At 32.4% G+C, this 21,263-nt stretch overlaps 2 protein-coding genes across 2 annotated transcripts; both read right to left on the reverse strand.

The window, feature by feature from the left end:
- Positions 1–3,200: 3,200 nt before the first annotated feature.
- Positions 3,201–6,612, reverse strand: LOC122608662 (CASP-like protein 3A1). Its single transcript, XM_043781751.1, has 3 exons — positions 6,200–6,612; positions 4,833–4,968; positions 3,201–3,539 (listed from the first exon to the last, which is right to left on the reverse strand). Exons 1-3 carry the CDS (start codon positions 6,514–6,516, stop codon positions 3,327–3,329), a joined length of 666 nt encoding a protein of 221 aa, XP_043637686.1. The 5' UTR covers positions 6,517–6,612; the 3' UTR covers positions 3,201–3,326.
- A 12,002-nt stretch (positions 6,613–18,614) lies between these two features.
- Positions 18,615–20,149, reverse strand: LOC122608293 (GATA transcription factor 9-like). The gene is made up of 2 exons (XM_043781383.1): positions 19,797–20,149; positions 18,615–19,485 (listed from the first exon to the last, which is right to left on the reverse strand). Exons 1-2 carry the CDS (start codon positions 20,061–20,063, stop codon positions 18,820–18,822), a joined length of 933 nt encoding a protein of 310 aa, XP_043637318.1. The 5' UTR covers positions 20,064–20,149; the 3' UTR covers positions 18,615–18,819.
- Between the last annotated feature and the right edge of the window lie 1,114 nt (positions 20,150–21,263).

Consider the following 21,263-nt stretch of genomic DNA (forward strand, 5'->3'; position numbering starts at 1 on the left):
CATCCCCAATCGTACTGTGGAATCTATAAGAGCATAAAACATAATTGCTATTGATTTCGGGTTTTCATAACAAGGTAATTGAGTAATAATGTGATGAGTAATTCGGCTGTAACTTGATGCACTAATTTAGAGAGGAGAGACACACGAAAATTAGGGTATTATATGTGTAGGGATTAACCTTAACTTAGGGTCAATGACTCTTTATATATAAGGAGAATATTTACACTTTGAACCCCTTTGGTGTTTAATATGTGCACCATTAGTCCTCTCAGTTACAATCACCCAATGGGAAACCCTATACTACGTCTCTAAGAGTAAATAAACATATTATATATTTTCTAGGCATAGAGATTTCAGTTATCGTCAATTATCATATCAGGAATGATAGATGATCAATGACGGTCACACTAACGTTGTTCCAACATCACAATCTAACGAGTCATGCTATATGTGAGCTTTATTTATCTGACGTAACCCGGACGAGCATGAACCCGCTGGTTGATATATAAGCAAAGTTATATATGCTCTTTCAAAGCATGTTGTGGTCATTAATTTACTATCTAGCTAGTCAATGTACTCTTGCTTATATAAGTTAACGGGACATGAAGTAGACTATAAGCAAAGTTTTTCTAAGGGTGGTCAAACTAATCTGTCACTAAAACAGTCCAATACAAATCGTTTTCTATAACTATATATATCGTGGTCATTTCAGGCCAACCTGATAGCCCATGAAGTACAAGAGTCGTCGATGGTGGTTTTCACAAACTTATGACACTCTCTAATCATAGGTTCGTAAGTAAGCCAAATGAAGCAATGAAGTTAATTTTGTCGGAATGTTTTTGACCCGTACATGCAACCTATAAGAATAAGAAATTAAGATATGAAAGCTAACCTAATGATTTGATTATCAAATCACTAATTAAGTTGTTAATGTTTCAAGTCAAGTAGTATACATATAATACGCCATATACTTTTGAGAATCCAATGGCTATTAATCATCTTTCACTAGTGTTTTAAACGCTTAATTAAAAGTTGATGTAAGAAATCGACTAAATGCTGGATATATTCTTTGTTTTTACCTTATATATAAAAGCAAATTAGTAAATTTTTTATTTTAAGAAAAAAAAAATTTCGCTTTAAATGATTATCTAAAAAGTGTCTCAAAAAATGTCGTATCAAAAGGCTTTTTTAACTTTTCTTTTTGCTGTTTTGAATGGCAAAATTAGCTTTTAACATATTAACTTTTCTCTAACAAGAGAGAGACACACTTTGGGTTGAAAATGTTAAAAGTCTACATTTTTAATCATTCCTTTGTTTTTGGCTGATTGACATCTGGCTTATTTTGATTTTTCAAAAGTTTTTAGTATCGAGTAACTAGAGCTGGCCTATGCCATATCGCATCAATTACATGAGGGATAAATCAAGCTTACATAACAGTATCTACCTTAACTCTTATAATGATTAATTATTTCCATAATACTTGTCAAATGATTATATCTCCACCAACCTGTTTTCATATTAAAAGGGACGATGGGGTTTGTTTTCTTCGAGTGACGTCTTGAGTTTAAACCTTATTTTAAAAAGGGAAATTTTTAATATTTTTTAAAACTAAAAATATATATGCCTAATAGGAAAACAGTGATGCATAGCAAAATTAATGGGATAGATTGGGAAAGAGAAAAGGGATTATGACATCGAAATGTAACCAAATATGACTCAATAGTTATGTAATGTAGTGACTTTTCAAATTGGTTATATGATGTAAGTGCCTTCCATTTTTGTTCTTTTAATGTATCCTACCGGGTAACATCCTATTTGTAACCGGTAATGCCACGTTGGATGTAAAAATGAATAGGGATTAAGGCACCAGAGTGTAACCAACTATGAGTGAATGGTTATATAATGTAATAACCTACGAAAATGTTAAAATTGATGTAAGAACCTCTCTGTTTTGTTCACTCGATATATCCTACCGGGTTACTCCGACGACTTTATACTCTAGTCATCTTCTCCGGCTAATTTCTGGCACTATCTTCAGGAACAACAATTTTTTCCGGAGAGCAAATGTGAAACTGTAACTAAATGTCTAACTGCAATCCCGAACACAAATCAACACTAGATATAGATAGATGCATATATACATTTATTGATTTCAGAACACGATTCAATAATAATCATACTCAAACCCTAATCCCCAAATCGGATTGTGTGATGATCACCCCACCATCGTTAAGTATAAAGATCCGGTCATCTCATACCCACCACAATCAAGATCCAGCAACTTTGGTTTACAATGGGGTAAAAGGGGAGATTTTAACAGAGAATGAAGACGGTGGTTGTCTGGTTGGCGGCTGACATTTGTTTATTTTATTGGTGGCAATCAGCGGTGGCACGTGTCCGGATGTGGAGACAGTGGAGAGATGGCCGCACCTCTTAAATGGAAGGAAAAAATGAGACCGAGACCACCCACTATAACCTCGTCAGAGTCTAAGACCATCCACCATCCATTTCGCCGGAGTTCATAACCCACAACCGTAACCATGACCGTACAACAGGTCAACCGGTACATGAAAAGTACAAAAATGAGAGGTTCTTACATCAGATAGCTGGTTTTAAAGATAACTACATAACATAACCATTCAGTCATAGTTGGTTACACTCTAGTGCCATAATCCCAAAGTAAAACTAACATTGTTACAGGCTACCGATACAACAGGTCAACCGATACATTAAAAGAACAAAATTGAAAGGTACTTACATCAGATAGCCAATTGTAAGGTCACTACATTATATAACCATTGAGTCATAGTTGGTTACACTCCAATGCCATAATCCCTAAAGAAAATATAGAATCTATGTGTCAAAAATTGAATGAATTAGATATATCTTTAAGCTCATTTGTTAGGCATATTTATTATTATTCTTTTAAAAAATGTCCTCCTCATGGTAACTTTGAGGGTTTCCGTAAAGGTGGTAACGAGTACAATATGTGAAGTGTGGGTTAATTAGTTCAAGGTCCGGATACTGTCTGTTTGTATTTCACTATGGATTCTCGAGTCATCTTAAAACTAACTTGCCGTTAAAAAACGATCATATCTCTAGAACACATTTAAGGCTCTATAATTTTTGCAAATTTATTTTGGTCTATTATGAACCATGTTATAGTAAAGGCATAGTTAAAAACTACATATATTAATATGTATTTTAATTTAACTAGATAGATCTCCATTAATTTCATCATATCCGCAATAGATAAGAAAACTAGCCAAACATAACACCCGTTTTGAGAACCCGATACAAAGCAGCCTCTAATTGCTGTTTAGTAGTTAATTAGATAGCCAAATTATATCAAGAACGGCACAAATGGCAAGCAAGAAGCAGTTGAAGAATGCAAAAGCGATTGAAACCCCAACACGATCACAAAAGCTACGCAACGGCTTACAAAAGTTGGGTAGAGCTGCGTGTTTGATCCCGGTATGGTTCAGGTTTGTCACACCTGTTGCAGCTGATCCGGCACTCATCATAACATACGCAAACACCTTCATGTATTTAAAATACAATAGTGTTACATTCATTAAAAAAAAAAAAAACTAAGAAATTTTCCAGTGAATAGATAATGGGTAAAACAGGAATAAAGATTAAATTGTGAATTTAATCTTCTAAATGCATACAACCTACTAAATCGTTCTATTCACTCCAACAACAAAAAAAATTGTGAATTTTGTTCTCATATTCATATAGTGTTAAAATTTAGATATATAAACGATGGACTATCGGGTCTTCACAATTTAGCTATCCTATTTCGTTGATCTAGTACAAAAACTTTCTTTACCCCTTTCGAAATGTTATCTTAGTTACCCATTTTGCTATATGTATATCTAGAAACCACCATGGAACATGTCTATGATCATTAATCATGCCCAATTGGCTTTCTTGGCCAACTTTATGTCACTAACAATGTTGGATTTAAAAATACAACATTTCATGTTAAAAAGATCAAGTAGACTTTTAAAGTAAAAAAAACTGGTGAAAATAATAGTACATTACTACTTTGATTTTATTATCAATGATAAATTGGTGGAGTGGTTTGGAGTTCTCCTGGTGACCTATAGGTCTTAGGTTTGAATCTCCATTCCACCAACTTTGAGATATATGTGGTATTTTGTGAGGGTTTGACTTGGATATACACAGGTCGTCGTGCCTTCAAGCGGATGAGTAGAGGGTTTTCCCCCATTGGGTATTTGAAATAGGCATTTCTAATTCGAGATAACTCTCTAACATGGACCCGGTTAATACAACGTATGCTAGACCACACGAAGTTTTCAAGCGAAATTCACCTTTAAAAATTAAAAAAAAAAAGTACTTTGATTTTATTTTAATTTTTGAACATAATCGACTTGATTAACCTCCAACCAAACTTGAAAGCCATGATAATTTGATGATAGGCTATTGGGCCTTAACTTTGGGTCACTATCTCGGCTGATAAAAACTATATCCCTTCTATCAAACAGACAACAGTGGATGTTTAGCCCATTGGTTACTAATGGGCTTTTAGAGAAAACATTTAGCTGCTAATTAACATACAGTATGTGGGATTGTGGGGTGCGGAAGACTGTCATTTGTAGCCCAAAGTTAACATGATATTTTTACTAGCCCACATAAACCAACTAAAAATTCATAAACCAACTAAAAATTCATACTTAACGTTAGCCAGTTAGGACTTGCATACTCGTAATTCTCAAGTGTTGCGGGATGGGATATATGTTACAAAATAATATTAGTATAGAGCATATAACCAAAATATAAGTATGATTGCGAAAAAATAAATATACCTGGTCCGCGGCAAAAATCAGCCACGCATGGTTCCTAGATGAAAAGATCGACGACTTCCTCAGCATTCTTGGCGCGGTCATCACAAGTTGAAGAAGAGAGTGGACTCCTACGACTACCGATACTCCAACCAAATACCTAAGAATCAATTCGAGTTCTTTGGTCAACACCAACACACTAAAATGCATGATCACCCGATAAAACATGAATTTAAGCAAGTTAATCCCACACGCATTTGCCCTCTTATCATCCCAAAACTTTCATTCCAATTGTATGTTTCACATTTTTGGTTCACAATAATCGTATATATTCTAACCAATTCTAAGTAGGTCACTACATATAATGCAAATTAAACGAGTGACAGAGCCAGAAAATGCATGATTTTGTACAAAATAATCAAATTGCTTATAACATATGTTGTGGTACATCTAAAACAATGAAAGTTGGATTATATACTTGTATGAATAATTATTATAAGGAATGTATTCATGTGATTTCTATCTAGAGAGGCATAACCGGACAAATGTGTCATTGTCCATTGAGATACCAAAACACAAGAATATAGGAATCACGGGCAGGTATAATAAAGCTCATGTACCGCTAATTCAAAACTTTGTCTCTTACCATGAAATTGGAAAATAAATAAATTAAGTTACATAAAGATACATCATTGACCAAAACGAGACTTTATTAAACTTCTAAAACAATATAAATATAATCATATGTGTGTAATTTCTTTTTCACAAATAATAAGTCCTCTTGAGTTATTTTCAAAACTTTTCAAAAAATTAAGATTTCTTTGTGGAGGGAAATGATATTCCTACAACAAAAATTAGACATCTACAACAATACCTGTATTATTCAATTGTATTATGTGCTTTATAATTTATACGTTTATTGTAGATGGCTAAATTATGTTGTATGAATATTAATTCATGTAGTATTATCTTATGGGTAGTAGGATGATGGTGTATATATGGATTACAATACATAGAGTGTTTTTGAGGCGATTATAATATAAGTTAAGATTATGTAAAAATTAATTATGTACTTCTTTAAGAAAAAAAAAAAAAACATTATTGCACATTGTAACCTAAAAAGAAACAACCTATCATGAACCTCTTTAAAAGAAGTTACATATTCGAATTTTGTCACATATAATTTTGGGATAGCACGAGAAAGTTAATTAAACTGCATATATACATCTAAATAAGAACACTTCACATAAAGGAAGTGATATTCATACTACATACATTTCTTTTAAAAAAAATCATTTAGATCATAATTCGTATTTACAAATTTTGAAACCTTTGTACGATCGATCGCATATATATATATATATAAATAAACTTGAAGAAACATGACTTACTGAAATGATCCAGAAAAGGACCACTTAGAGTAAAGAGGAAGATCAAATCCATAAATTGATATACTCGACTTCTCTTTAGCAGTAGTCATTACAATAACCGAAACCAAAGAAGCCAATAAGCAAGCAACCCGTAAAACGATATGCATTACTACGTAGTTTCGTGGAAGCTTTTTAGTAGAGTTATTTGAGATCACCAAAGTCCCATTTTCAGCCTCATCTGCCACTTTTGTAGTAGTAGTATTAGTAGTAGTAGTTGTTGTGTTGAGTTCAGGCAGCTGTATCGCGGTTTCGGGCTGTGTTTTGTGGTCATTTGACATTTTTTTTTTTTTTTTTTTTGTATGTGACTTGAAAAAGTTGATCAAGAAGGGGATGTAGAAGTGTATAAAAATTGTGGAATTAAGGAAGAAATGGAGGTATATAAAAATAGTGTGGAAGGCAAGGAAAAAGGTGACAAGTGTAGGAAATGAATAAGACCCGTGAATGAATAGAGAATTGAAATGTGTGTTTTGTTTTGTTTGTATTTTATGCTTCTTACTACATGATTTGATATTTTTTGTATATATCTTGTAGGAATATGATTATTGTTGGTATTGGGTTGGGTTGGGTTACACCAGACCAAACCGGCCCGTAACAAAAATATATTGAACTTAGTATGTTACCAAAAGTATAAGTGTTGTAAATTATAATTAGCAAATCTGTACGTTTTCTTTCAACTAGCTTAATTGTATCATAATATGTCTTAATTTGTATCACAAGTGATCTTAAAAGAGAGCATAAACTCCTACGTATAAAGGATAAAAGTAATGTCGAAACATAAAACAAACTAAATCGATTTAAACTTGGGTGAATAACAATTCATGAGTTATAATACATCATACTAGAAAGCCAGGGGAATGCTCACGAGAGAAAATTTTCTGTTTTATAAGAACAATTAATAAGCTAAAACTTTTAAATTATGTATTGCTTGCATGTAAATTCATTCACATGTAAAATATAATTAATTAAATTTCACCTGAGAAACTTCTTTTAAAACAAAAAAATATATAAAATTACATAGTCGGGTTTTATAGTTTTTTTATCATTAGTTTTCTTAATTATATATAAAATTACACTTTACATCTTACATATAAAATTCTAGGGTGTCTCAAGGAGGACAAGAGGGGTTAATGTAATTTTGGAAATTCATATATTGTTATGAAATTAAATTTTTTTTTATTCTTTAGTACGAGTATATCAAAATTATTCATCCTCCATTTTTAGAAAATTTAAGAAAAAAATTAACTACGAATTAACCAAATTACCCTTAATAAATATTCCCTTTGGAAAGAGTTATACGTATTACCCAATCTACTTTTAATGAAGTAATTTATATCATAAACCCTTATTTTACTAATTTACACTTTAAACTCTTATACTCTAAGATATTTTCACTGTCACCTTTACAACAATTACATTTTTTACGTCAATTTATACCACTCGACACGTACAGCCATCAGCCTATCGCCGTCAGCGTCAACGCCGCACCATTGCGTGAGTATCGTGCAAATAGATTCTTAAGTTTTCCTTTTAATTTGTAATTTTAAATTTGGTTTTTTTATAATTAAAAAAAAAATTCTCTTTAATTTGTAATGTTGTCTTGATGTATTTTGTGGTAACTGAACAACTATTCATATCAGTATCAAAACAACAAGTTAAATGACTACACTAGTGTTTTTGTTACTGGCTTGCTACGTATCGAATATAAATTAAAATCACTAGTAATTGAAAGAGAAATAAACCCATTTGCACCTCATTTGTACAAACAAATTCCATTTATTCGAAAAGCTGTTGAACATTGCAACTTCACTTTGACTGTAGTTTTCAAGTTCAATTTGCCTTTATAAAAGTTGTTTTGGTTCGATAGTTACTCTCAGCAAAATGAATGGAAGTCTTTTAGATATTCCTTTTTTTTTTCATTTTAGTTATATGGAGGTAAAACGCCTTTCTCGTATATACGTGTGGAAGACGAAAATGAATACTTTTTGATTTTTCTAAACCAACATTGTATATGAAAATTGAAATGTATATACCAGTTTTCAGGCTCGTCCGATGGACGGTTGGTTTCAAAACATATGTTTTATAAACTTTGTTTCAATATTTCGAGATTTTATGATTTTTTTAGGGCTAAATGCATAAAAAGTAACTTGTTTTCTTAAAATTTCTAAAAAGGGTAACATATTTATGTTTTGATTATTAAAGGGACTACGTTTTCAATTTTTAAGCAATAAAGGTAACATCGTTAGTTTTTTAACGTTAGCTAAATGATATCTGATGGATGGAAATGACGATTTTGTTGTGTTAACTGTTTAGATCGACCATTTTCTTTGATGACATTGCCATATATTTTTATTAATGTGGCATGTTACATTGACACTTAATGAATGATTAACGTTAAAAACTAACGACGTTACATTTATTGCATATAATTTGAAAATAGAGTCCCTTTAATAATCAAAACATAAATACATTACCTTTTTTAGAAATTTTAAGAAATTAGGTTACATTTTTATGTATTTAACCCATTTTTTATGATAAGTTACAGAACTTCGTTTAACTATAAAAATTTGTGTTGAAAAGTTATATATAATTAGAGTATTTAAAAAGGAAAAAAAAACAGTATAATCATATTGGAACTTAAATGTTTATACATCTCGATCCACTACCATTCGAAGTCCTCATTTGTATTTGTGTATGTAATATATTGCTAAGGGTTGGGTTTTTTAGTCATTAAGTGCTGAATGTATTAAGTAATTGAATGTATAAGTAATGTCTGAATGTAAAAAATAAAAATAGGTAATTGACGGGTTTTTTTTGTTTATTAAGTCAAAAATAGAACATGAAATTTGACTGAATGTATTAAGTTCTTAATAATTAAGTCTATTAAGTAAAAAAAGAACGAGAGAGTTGTGTTATGTATGTATGTCACTTTTTTTTTTCTAAGTTGAGTCTCTCAAACATTGAAATTTAAACAGAAAATAAACGCCGATTTAATTGGTTCCCGAGAGTGTATATAAAGGGTGTTGTGGCTAGAAAATTTGGTTGAGATTAGAATAAGACATGCAACAAGGTAAACTAGCAATAAGGTAAGACACGTTCTGCCCTTTCTTTGGACTATGAAGCTTTCTAACTTCTTTTACCATTGATGCCCAAAAGTTAAGTTTAGGTAGGAAATATTCTAGGTATGTAATGAAGCGTTAAAGACTAAATTTCCACTGTTGTTTAAACTTGAAAAAAATAAAAAGGTCATAGTGGTTGAAAGATTCAATCTGGAATCGGGCAGTTTTAATGGGGCATGGCAGTGGGCTAGACCACTTTCTGGGCCAGAGGAGTTGAGTGAACTAGACGCTATAATAAGCATTCTTAATGGGGTCACGATTGAAGAGAAACAAGACAGGTGGACGTGGCTCGGAGGGGCAGACAGTAGCATGACGGTTAGTAATGTGAAAGAGTTCTTAATTAGTGACAGGGATTTCAGTGACAGATATATATTTGAATGGGTCAATTAGGTACCCAAGAAATGTAATATTTTTATGTGGAGAGTGGCAATGGACCGGATACCTACGATGATGGCACTAAGGTCTCGAAACTGCTTTGTTGCGGATCCTATTTGCGTGTTGTGTGGGGAAGAGGAGGAAACCGTGGAACATCTTTTTTGTTGTTGTAGGATGGCTGCTCGTGTTTGGCATTTTATTAGCAGGTGGTGCAGGACTGCGCTATTCTTCATTTTTGACATAAAAGACCTTCTGGAGCTGTACAAATTTTCGAAGAAGACCAAGGAAGAGAATGTTGCTTTGAAGGGCATTATTTTGATCGGCTGCTGGTGCATATGGAAGGCGAGAAACGAGATAAAATTCGAGAATGCTAGAGTAGTTTTGACGGGGATCATTCAAAATATTCGATCTCTTAGTTTTTTGTGGTTTAAGAATAGAACAAAGCATAAGAGTATTTCATGGGCTAATTGGTGTAACTTTATTCTCTTGTAAATATTTGTATTCTTATACCGCCGGTGCCTTACCGGGGTAAATATATTTATAAAAGTTAACTTTCAAAAAAAAAAGGTAGGAAATATTCTTTACTTCGAAACAAATAAGTGATGAAAAGATTTATAATTATTACGAGTATAACCATATTTTATCTTAATCTTATCTTAATATATACTAAAAGGCAACTGACCTAACCTCAATTGACCAATCACAGTTTTCAAATTTTCAAATTTAATTAAATTTACGCATATCCAAATCACAACTATCAATTTCTCAAATTTATTTATCAACACATGTTTAAATTAATTTACATTTCTTGATCTTAATATATACTAAAAGGCAACTGACCTAACCTCAATTGACCAATCACAGCTTTTAATTTTTGAAATTTAATTAAATCAACACATGTCCCAATCACAGCTATCGATTTTTCAAATTTATTTAAATCTAACACATGTCTAAATTAATTTATACTTTTTTGTTTCCATCATTAATCTACAGTTTTAACCCAATTTAAAAATACTTAATACTTTATTGGATAATGTCTATCTAATAATAAAATATAGCAAAAAGTTTAGAAGGTTACATATTTATATTAATATTATATTCTATATTATTAACTGTAATCAAATTAATTATAATTTTGTTGTTATTAGTAATTGTAATCAGAATATAATTTAGATAATCATTGTTGTTATTAGTAATTAAAATCAGATTATATTTAGGATATATATTTTTTTTTATATCAACTAAAACTTACAAATAAAATCACAACACACAAAATTATTGAAAACTCAATAAACTAGCGCTGCTATTTTTATTCTTCTTAATAATCATGACTAACGAGAATAAAATTAATCTTTTGCAAGACATCAACGAGAACTTGGTCAATTTTATTTAATCAAAGTAAAGATATATTGCTTCTTTCTTTTTTTTGAACAACAAGTTAGTAGTTAGTAATTATAAGTTAGCATTCGAGACACAAAAGTGACATCCAATTGGGTAATATGCGAAGCTCGAATAAAAGAAACCATGATATAACATCCAAACTTGATATGATTTATCATTCAGTATTTACATTTGAATATCTTAATTCCTTTATATTTTTAAATTTAACGTATAAGTAAACCCGTGTATATGACACGGTCTAAAATCTAGTTAACTAAATTATATCCCACGTAATACGCGGATAGACATATATAACTAATAAAATACTTATTTTTATGATATCGTAAATTCTAAATAAAAAGTGTTGAAAAACAATAACATTATATTTGCTTACATATAATTAACTGAATTTAATATAGAAAAAGAATTGGCACACTATAAATAAATATAAAAAAAAAAGATTTTGCTGATCAATTTTCCATATATGTAGTTCATATGCCACCGGATCTACGAGATTAAGTATCTAATGTATAAGTGCAGAAACTCTTATACAATAACAATCAACAATATGTAAGATAATGAAACGAATAACACAGATATGAATATAAACCGAAACTGTATATTACTTCAGTAAATGCAATTACAAGTAACACACTACGTTCGAATACGAAAATATGAGAAACAATACGAATGAGAGGTTAACCCTTAAACATAAGGTTTAACTTATATTCATACTAAACTAAAGGATCAATCGACTTTCAAGGTCCATGGGTCGAACCCAACTCGTCTAGCCTTCCCAGCTCGGACCATGCGAGGTCATATGGAGCATGCTAGCTCAGATCATCAGAGCTCGTATGGGTCAATACGAGGTTGACCAATATGAGGTTGACCAATCCTAGCTTGACTTATTGCATGCAAGAACTTAATGTTTGACTTTATTACATAATTAAAAGACTCAAAACTATATTTCTCGACCGTTGTTGTAATTAGGAAATGCATCAACAAACTCCCCTTCACATCAGCATCTTGAAATCTTCAATAGTCTTCAGAATCTTTAGCAGTGCCCATAATCTTCAGCAATCTTCAGTATCTAGCATAAATCTTATGTTTCAACAAATGTTTCACCATATATTTATATTGTCAAACTACTCTTGAATAACAACCAGTGGATATCATCTCAGTACTGTTTAACTTTACAAGGTCTTTTTTTGCACAAATTAGCCAAATGAAGAGGTTCATATACTCTGGGAAGCTCTTTCAAATTACCATCTTGAATCACATCTTCAAATGATTTGACATCCATCCTCCAATACTTCATATTCAACAACATATTCGGCTTCAAGTTTTTCATTGGAACTTCTTTCAAACATTGAATTTCATTACAAACCATCCGTCCTTTAGGCTTTTTAGTAAGCGGGTCAACTTCATTTGGTTTAATCAATAATTGACCCCTCTGGGGACCAAAATGTTTATAAAATCCATCATTTGCCTCCATTTTCATCAATTCAACAAGATGATTAGCATATGGACTATTACCATAATTGTTATAGTATCTACAAAATCTTTTTTTGGCAAAATACTCAATGCTATCTTACTTGATGGAAAAAACATAACACCAGAAGTTCTCTTTTTGGCAAACACATGTAGTTCATTATACCAAAACAAGTTCAAAATTTGTCCATCTACACTTGGTAATGTTAAATCTTTCACTTTGCTTAAATAGACAATCTTAGAAGATTTTTTAATCTTGCTTCCAAGACAGTCTTTTGCCTCTTCATCTGTAATTCTTTTTCGAAAAGCTCGCTTTCGTATCTTTCTAATATTAGAATCTTGAGAGACGCTCTTCTTTAAAGGAACCTCAACAAGTACAACCTTCTGATAGACAACATCCACAACTTCAGCCTTAACATCTTTACCAACAATGAACACATCATTAGAAATGATTTGATCTAAGTCATCTTCTTGATCAATTAGAAGGTTTTCAGCATTTAAAGTCTTAGTCAGAGCATCCATAGAAGTAGATACATTCTCAATTTCTTTCGCTTCAGCACTCTGCACTTTCTCAGAATCTCGAGCACTTTTAGAAGCATGAGACTCCTCGTGAATTGTTACTACACCTTGAGCTTGATATGTCATAGGAAATGGCATCTCACGACTCCCAGGTGCATTGGGATCATTGTCTCCGTCTCAATGATGAACATTTTTTAGAAGATTACCTTTGCATGTCTTAGCTGAAATGTTATCCCCCATAGATGTCAATTTCGAAGACAACTCAGCAATAATCTTATCTTGATCATCAACCCTCTTCAACAAAGTGTCAACCAAGCTCTCTAAGCGAAGAATCCGTTGAGAATCAATCATCTTAGTCACAATAGGCAAAGAGGAAGATCTCGGAGGCAAAGAACCAGTTATAGGCTCAGTAAAAGGCACAAAAGAAACAACAGTGGATTCCACAGCAACAGGAGAAACAACTGCATGAATAGAAACAGAAGTAGAAACGACAGTAGTAGTAGTAATCACAGAAGAAATAACAGCAGTAGGAGTCACAGAAGAAACAACTGGTTCGCGAATAACCACCGCACTAGGCTCACGCAACACATCTTGCTTCTGACGCTTTCGAAGAACCAACTTTGCTTTTCCTTTCTCAGAAGGCTTATTAGCCAAAGCATGTTCATCCCACCTTAGATCATAGTCTGCATCTTCATTTTCGGAATTCTTGCGCTTGCATTTCCCTACTGGTGACACAGAATAAAATCTTCCACATACATACCCCGGAGGAGTATCATCATCACTCAAAAGAGAAGTCGAAGGGGAATACGGAACTAGACAAGGACGGGAAGCAGAAGGTCCAATAACAGATGGTCTAATACGATCAAAAGGTGCAATAGAAGCAGAAGCCCCAACACTCGTACCACCAAGACCATCAGAAGGTGTACTAATGTTAAAGAGATCACCGTAAGGTATTGATAACTGTGACAAATCAGGAAGCGATCTATCATCATCCATCATACCATTAAGCACTTCTTCTAAGGTAGGCTCTTGGTGCAATGGTTGTTGAATATTCGCTACAACTTCAGGAAGAACAACATCAAGATCCGGTATATTAATCTGAGGATTAACAACATCAGGACCCGGTACATTATCCTGAGGAATAACAAAAGCATCATCCTCCCAGCCATCATCAAAAGGCGCGACATAATGCTCATTTATCAAGTGACCAAACAAAGGCACCCGCAGTTCGGCATCAGTTTTATTAGACTTATTCTCACTCATGGTACGAAAAATACGTCGCCTAATGATATTAACCTGTAACAACGTGCCAATAGGCTCCAATCCCGGCAATCGATCATTAATGATGGCAGTGACAAATCTTGGATACATCAAAAATCTACTCGAAAGTTCGGTAGAAATATACGATCTAAGATTCTCCCACAAAAATTTACCAAAACTGAACGGCTTGTTATAAGTAAGAGCTACCATCATGGAAACCTCTCGTCCATTCAGAGCATCAAAAGTAGCCTTTTTCTGACCAAAACATGCAACAACAATATGAGCCAAAAATCGCCATTGTTCAAAGAAACCTCCCTTTTTGATATTCTTAGTAGCGTCAAAAAGATATCCCATCCTCTCACAAGCCCTAGCCTTCAAATCAATAGGAAAATCTATGCGTTCATTTATCTGGGCAACATCTCCAAGCTTTAATGCATCACACATCTGTCTCATAGTAAAAGTCATATCTCGACCATTTACAATCGCTTGAATGTGTGCTGGATTACCATCTCGAGAAACATGATACGAAACACTAGTCCAGAAATCCGTAACATAACGCTCACAGACAACTGGATTCATAGTCATCAAATAATGTATACGAGAACGAAGAAGAAACCGCATCAATGGATGATAAGCAACAGTAGCTTGATCTTCCAGATTAGGAATATACACACTATTATGAAGATTTGCAAACCAAAAGAGTCACTGCAAAATAACACAAGACAAACAAAAATGCAACAAGACAAAAATATAAGAATTAAAATTACTAAATAGTTCTTTAAAAACACAAAGTGTCACAAAAGAATTAAAAACCAAGTAAACCGAAAATGAACAACCGAGAAGCAAATATACGATTAATGACTATCACAGTCTAGTCTTTAACTCATTGAACATATCCAAATCATATACTTGATTAACCAACAATAGCATACTAATAACATCAAATAATAACATATCACTGCAAAAACCTAGTTTAGATAAAGTGAACCGAAAGTAGCAAGTCAGGACCAAAAACTATTTAAGTCTACAAATCTGAAACTTGATTGACCTAATTCAAACCAAAACTCAAATGAGTTTTCAAGTTCAAAGTCAGTACAAGTTCAAACCCAAACTTAAATAATTTTACAAGTTCCTTACTAATAACTAAAACTTGATTGACATAATTCGAACCAAAACTCCAATGAGTTTTCAAGTTCAAAATTAATACAAGTATAGACCTAGACTTAAACCATTTTAGAAGTTCTATAAGATTCAGATCAAAAACAAAACTTTTATGCAAACCACAAACTAGTATTTTTAGGACAAAACAATGTCAACATTAAGCACCTTCAAATACAATTAAACATAGTAACTATCTAGAAAATACTTAATCAGTTGAAACACATGCTAGTCACTAATTTAAATTCACATACCATAAGTGCAACTGACACAATTTATAAGTATGAAAAAGTATAATTACGAGACTCAAATAAGATCAAATTCCAAAATGGAGTTTATTATTCCACAACCAACTTCCACATATAACATAACGATAGATGTAATCAGAGGACAAACTATAAACAAAGTCAGCAGCATTGTAGCTCGAGTGAGGTCGAGTTCAAAACTCATCAGACCTCGAATTAAACAACTCGTATAGGTCAACTCGAATGAGTCAAACTTGGTCAAAATCGAACACATACCACAAGACATTCCAGCTTGTATGGACTCAAACTCGTGACGAATTCAACAAAAACATGGAACATACATTCAAGACAAATTCGACATTCAAAAACCCAAGTCATTCGAACTCGTACGGAGTTGACCTGGAATTGGGTAAAACATGAATGGTTTCATAAAAAACACGATTTTTCAACAAGAAACATGAATTTAAGAGTACTTACTTGTTGGAGAATCGAAAAGAAGACAAAAACAAAGCAATTCCAAATCGTGTAAATCAAACCCGCTCCAAGCAAGTTCAAACCCCAAAACCCTTTCCTTCTATCTCAGATGTATGTGTCGAATGTGTGTGTGTGTGTGTGTGTGTGTACGAGGTAGAGAGACAGTGAGTGTAAAAAGTGAAAAGTGATTAAGGGAGGTAAAATCTTAAGTTTTTCTTCATGATATGGTCAAAGTAGGTGGACTTAGACTAAACCGGTCCATTCGAGCCCAACCGAGCTCGTATGATGGAGTCATGAAGTAGGCTTTTCAATTGAGGCCCATATAACCTGGGCCACATAGGCTGAAACTATTTTTTTTGTTGTTAGGAAGTTCTAAAAAAGTCAAAAGAATAAATAATTTATGCTGCTAGTCAAAAATAATAATAATTCGTTATCCACTTACAACTACAAACTTAAAAATACAGTATAGATTAATACGCAAATCAGACAAAACCATGTTGTTTTGTAACCCAAATCAATATTCCATTAACAAATAGATTGGTATATATTCAATACTAGTTGATTTCTTTTATAACCTTACAACCGTTTGTCATTTCATAAATTAATAAATGACTGAAAATCGAAAAAAATACCACGAAGATAAGGATTATTTTAAGGCAAGAATATATGTGTCTCCACGCCCATATTGTATTTATTTCAAAAGACAGAGAAAGAATGGAGTCAAAGTGATGGAGACGGAGTGAAATCAAGAATATTATTAGTAACATGCCAAGATCCAAAAACATACACACCAAAGCATGGTCATACATGTAGGGCTTCACTTCTTAATTTGGACATCTATTGTTTCTTAATATGTATCTCCCAATATATGAACCAAGTCACACAATGACACGAGTCTATCATAATACCACATGCTACACAAGTAACATGCTAATCAAAGCATGTGTGTTACTTTTTATTAAGAAAAATGTGAAGTGTAGCCCTTACGATTATACTTAACATGCATAAATTAATTATATTTTTTATATTAAAAGTTCATCCCTTGAATTTTATGATAAGTATGCAATTATTGAATACATCTTAATTACAAATCCAGAAGTTACGTTTAACAAAACCCATTTATTAATCTTAATTTTTATGAAAGTTTTCAAACTACTTGAGTTCTACTATATTGGAGCTAGCTTACATTACATTATTATTGACCAGGCATGTACTGATTATAGAAAGAAACAATTTGTAGGTTATATAAAATTTATAATCTACATTAAATTTTTTATTTTGTTTTTAGAACGACAATATATTAAAATAAAGGTCACTAACAAAATACTAGATTCTCATAAAGTACAAAGACGGAATCAAATACATCAATTAAAACTTCATCATCTCGATCAAAACAAATCAACACGATCAAAACTTTTTGAGGCTTGAACTGTGACGATTCACTCCACAGTGTTTTTGATATAATCCCATATAAGCCTCAAGGAAATCATGAAACAAAACTAGGGAACAGAGGACATTTGAGCCAATGATCCAACCATGAGATAATCTACATTTAATTGGCGTTCAAAAATGGTTATCGTCCACAATTAATCAAAGCTAGCAGCCATCACACAAACGAATACTATTTGAATTTAAAATATTTATGAACATACCGAAGGAAAACGCGATTAATGCTTTCTAACTTCATTCTTAGGCGAAATGTTTAATAAAAACATGTCTATTACTTTGAATAATAAAATGCACTTACATAAGTGTATTCATCTACTTGTAATTACATGATTTGGGATCTTTTAATAATCGTGTAAGCAATAATCATTGAGATTTGATCTTGAACAGAATGATTATAAGCCATGAGTCTATGGGGCATGCCGGGTCCTTAAGTTCGCACACCATCTTTATTATATGTAAGGTGTACCATTTGCTTGATGATCATAATTCCCACTTTACTTTGTTCATAAGTCTTACTATATTTCTTTTCTCTTTTTGTTTGTTTTTTTTTTTAATCAAGAAAAATTTCTTTGTTATCAAAAACAGGAAATAGTAATAAGAAAGATAAATACATCATTTTACTTCATTTTCTACGTGTTTGTATGTAAATATAGAGTTTCCCAAATGGTAACTAAGTATACGTGTACATTGTTACAATTGTCACTGCAATATGCTCAATAAGCGGATGTGTAATGCTAGACAAAGTTTTCAAATTAAAACTTTACCACTATGTCTATTTTCTGTTATTGGCGCAATTCACTTATTGTGCATCGATTAGGAAATAGACAACGTGGATCACACATCGGTTTAGTCTCACATATTATAACTCTCATCGATCCATTCTAACAAACTAAGAAATTGGAAAAGATAGAGAAAAAAAAGTTAGAAAAATTATAATCTGATTACATAAAATGAAAAAATTACTTAATTCGTACCAATCTATCAAAGGCTAAAACTGAATTTTATCCCTCATTCAAAAACTAATTTAAAATTTTAATGCTAATTTGGTAAATTGCTTCTTAATAATAAAATAAGAATAAAAGGACTCCATACTATTTTCCTGCTCCTTCTTTTACTAAATCATTTGAACAAAACCGGGTCCACTTTGACAATCCATCAAGCAACCATCACCCAAAATGGAGCCCCGATAAACCAACCCACGGTCTGCATTTCGGGCCTCTTTTTGTCTTCGGATTTCCATTACTTTCCTATGAGAATTCGAATGTTTTGCCGACACAAATGTTGGACTAGCAGCGGGTCGGTATTCAGGTACTAACCGACCCGACTTATACCGAACCCCACATGCATTACATAATGTTTTGGGTCCCATGGGACCTGTTCTCCATTGTGGTGTCTTATCAGACCCACAATGCAAACATCTTATAACTGAATTTTCAAAAACTTCACGTCTCTTTATTATAATGATTTTGTTTTGTTTGATCTTTGAGACGGATTCCTTAACATGTAACACGCGTGAGGTCCAATCGTATGGGGCGGTTCTTGGTCGTTTGCTACGAGGTTTGCTCGGGACAAAAGTGTTTGCTTCGAAAATATGAAAGTTTGTTCTGTTTGCCAATGCCGGCTTTGACCGGAAATTCGGTGTCGTGTCCGACCATGACGTGTCTGTTGCCGGAGTACTCTTGTTAGTCGTTGAATTGGTATGCAAACTTTGAAGATCAACAGTTGTGAATGATTCTTCTTTGAAACTTGACAACCATTCGAGTTCCGCCACATTGTCATACTGTATATTTTAGTATAGATAAATTAATTTATTACTGTATAACACTTGATCCAACGTAAAACTAAATACTCGTATAATATAAGTTATAAAATAATAAAAATTACTTGTAAGTTTGATTCATAATTTTATATATCCAACCATTACCAGAAAATCAAAATTAGGCACATTTTCACTTATTTTAGCTAGTGAAAATTACAACAATCCCGTCAAAATGTACGTATTAGAAGATAGAATGATGACAGTAATTAATAAATCTACATGTTACATATTAAGGAATTGTGACAATATATATACATATATAGATAAATTACCGGTAGACAAAATTCAACGCCTGAAAATTGTGAATCCGAGAAGCTACCAGAGCTAAAGTTGCTAGAAAACGGGGCTTCGCTACTAGAAATAGATGAATTGCAACTATCAAGAGGGTTCATATTCGACGAATCAACTGAATTACCAATCACATTGTCAAAAAATGCATCATTCAATACAACGTCGTCATGGTTGGGAAAATCGACAAGTAAATCGTCAATTATGAACGGATTGTTGTTGTTCATGATGAAGAAATTTGGTTCCTCCATTTTTGGCAATGTGGAAAGGCAGAGAGATCAAGAGGGAGAGATTGTGTTTGAAGAAGACAGGTTGACAAAAAAAAAAGTGAATGAAATGAGGGGTTTTAAGAGGAGATGAGAATGAATGGGATGTAAATGTAAACTTATAAAAGAAAGTGTCAAATTGAAAGAATCTACTAACCTGCTTAAAATTATTTTTTAAAAAGGTAGAAAATGATAATTTAATCACACATCACTTGCTACTTCTGTAAAGTTGTTCCCTCTTTTTACATTTAAATTTTCCTTTACTTTGAACAAAATCTATGGTTGAATAATGTGACTAATCATCACATAAATTTAACTACTCGTATTTAGTTTTGTTTTTGTTTTTTTTAATAATATGAGAAATGCTGTAGTTTTTTGAATTTTGATGTACGTACCCCAAAGTTTTGAGTTCTTTTAACTTGTAAACAAGCATCATATGCAATTGTTTTATTCTCCTTTGATCATGTATAATTGTATATGTCATGGCGTAGCAAACAAATAGAATTGTAATGAGTTCGGTAATTGTCAAGCAAAACTATCTTTGGAACTACTTTGGGCCCAAGTCGGGGTTTCAATCGTACTTAATCTTTCAGGTAGCCTAATTTTCACGTAAATAACATTTTTTGTATCAAAAACAAAACCAGTGTAAATCGTAGTTGATCACTTGATCATGTCAAACAACTTTTTATATCACTTATGTAATTGTTTACATTTTTGGTTAGATGCTAGTATGTTAATACCACACGATCCTAAAATTCACTATGTTATATGACTTTCAAATTTTCAATGACTCTACTAAATGATGTCCTTTGTCAATGTCAATACATTTTCAATTCCACAAATAAAACTTCAAAAGTTAAATGTACTTTTGTTGTAAAGTCTTGTTGTAATTTAAAAAAAAAGAAAGAAAGAAAGAAAGAAGGTAATAATTGAAATAGATGGATAGTCAATTAAAGGTTAGCATAAGAAAAGGGCAAAGCATCCACCAAAAGACCCACCCAACCCAACACCCATAGCTTTAGGTGTAAATGTAATGCCCGCCATTCTTCAAAAACCAGCAATTTTATATCCTTTAAACTTTACCATTTTACACCCTTCATTAATACTCGTATAAACCTTTCATATTAGTTTGTAAAATGAGTAAGTGGTTGCTAAACAGAATTATATTTCACTTTACCGTGCATT

Source organism: Erigeron canadensis, chromosome 7, assembly GCF_010389155.1.
Source record: "Erigeron canadensis isolate Cc75 chromosome 7, C_canadensis_v1, whole genome shotgun sequence".
NCBI lineage: Eukaryota > Viridiplantae > Streptophyta > Magnoliopsida > Asterales > Asteraceae > Erigeron > Erigeron canadensis.

Bases quoted from the DNA above. Each gene is read 5' to 3' on its own strand.
- LOC122608662 (XM_043781751.1), bottom strand. From the start codon at position 6,516: ATGTCAAATGACCACAAAACACAGCCCGAAACCGCGATACAGCTGCCT. The intron at 4,969-6,199 runs GTAAGTCATGTT...ATTGATTCTTAG, and splicing joins TCCTTTTCTGGATCATTTCA to GTATTTGGTTGGAGTATCGG. The intron at 3,540-4,832 runs GTATATTTATTT...AAATACATGAAG, and splicing joins TGATTTTTGCCGCGGACCAG to GTGTTTGCGTATGTTATGAT.
- LOC122608293 (XM_043781383.1), bottom strand. From the start codon at position 20,063: ATGGAGGAACCAAATTTCTTCATCATGAACAACAACAATCCGTTCATA. The intron at 19,486-19,796 runs GTAATTTATCTA...TAAAATATACAG, and splicing joins GCGTTGAATTTTGTCTACCG to TATGACAATGTGGCGGAACT.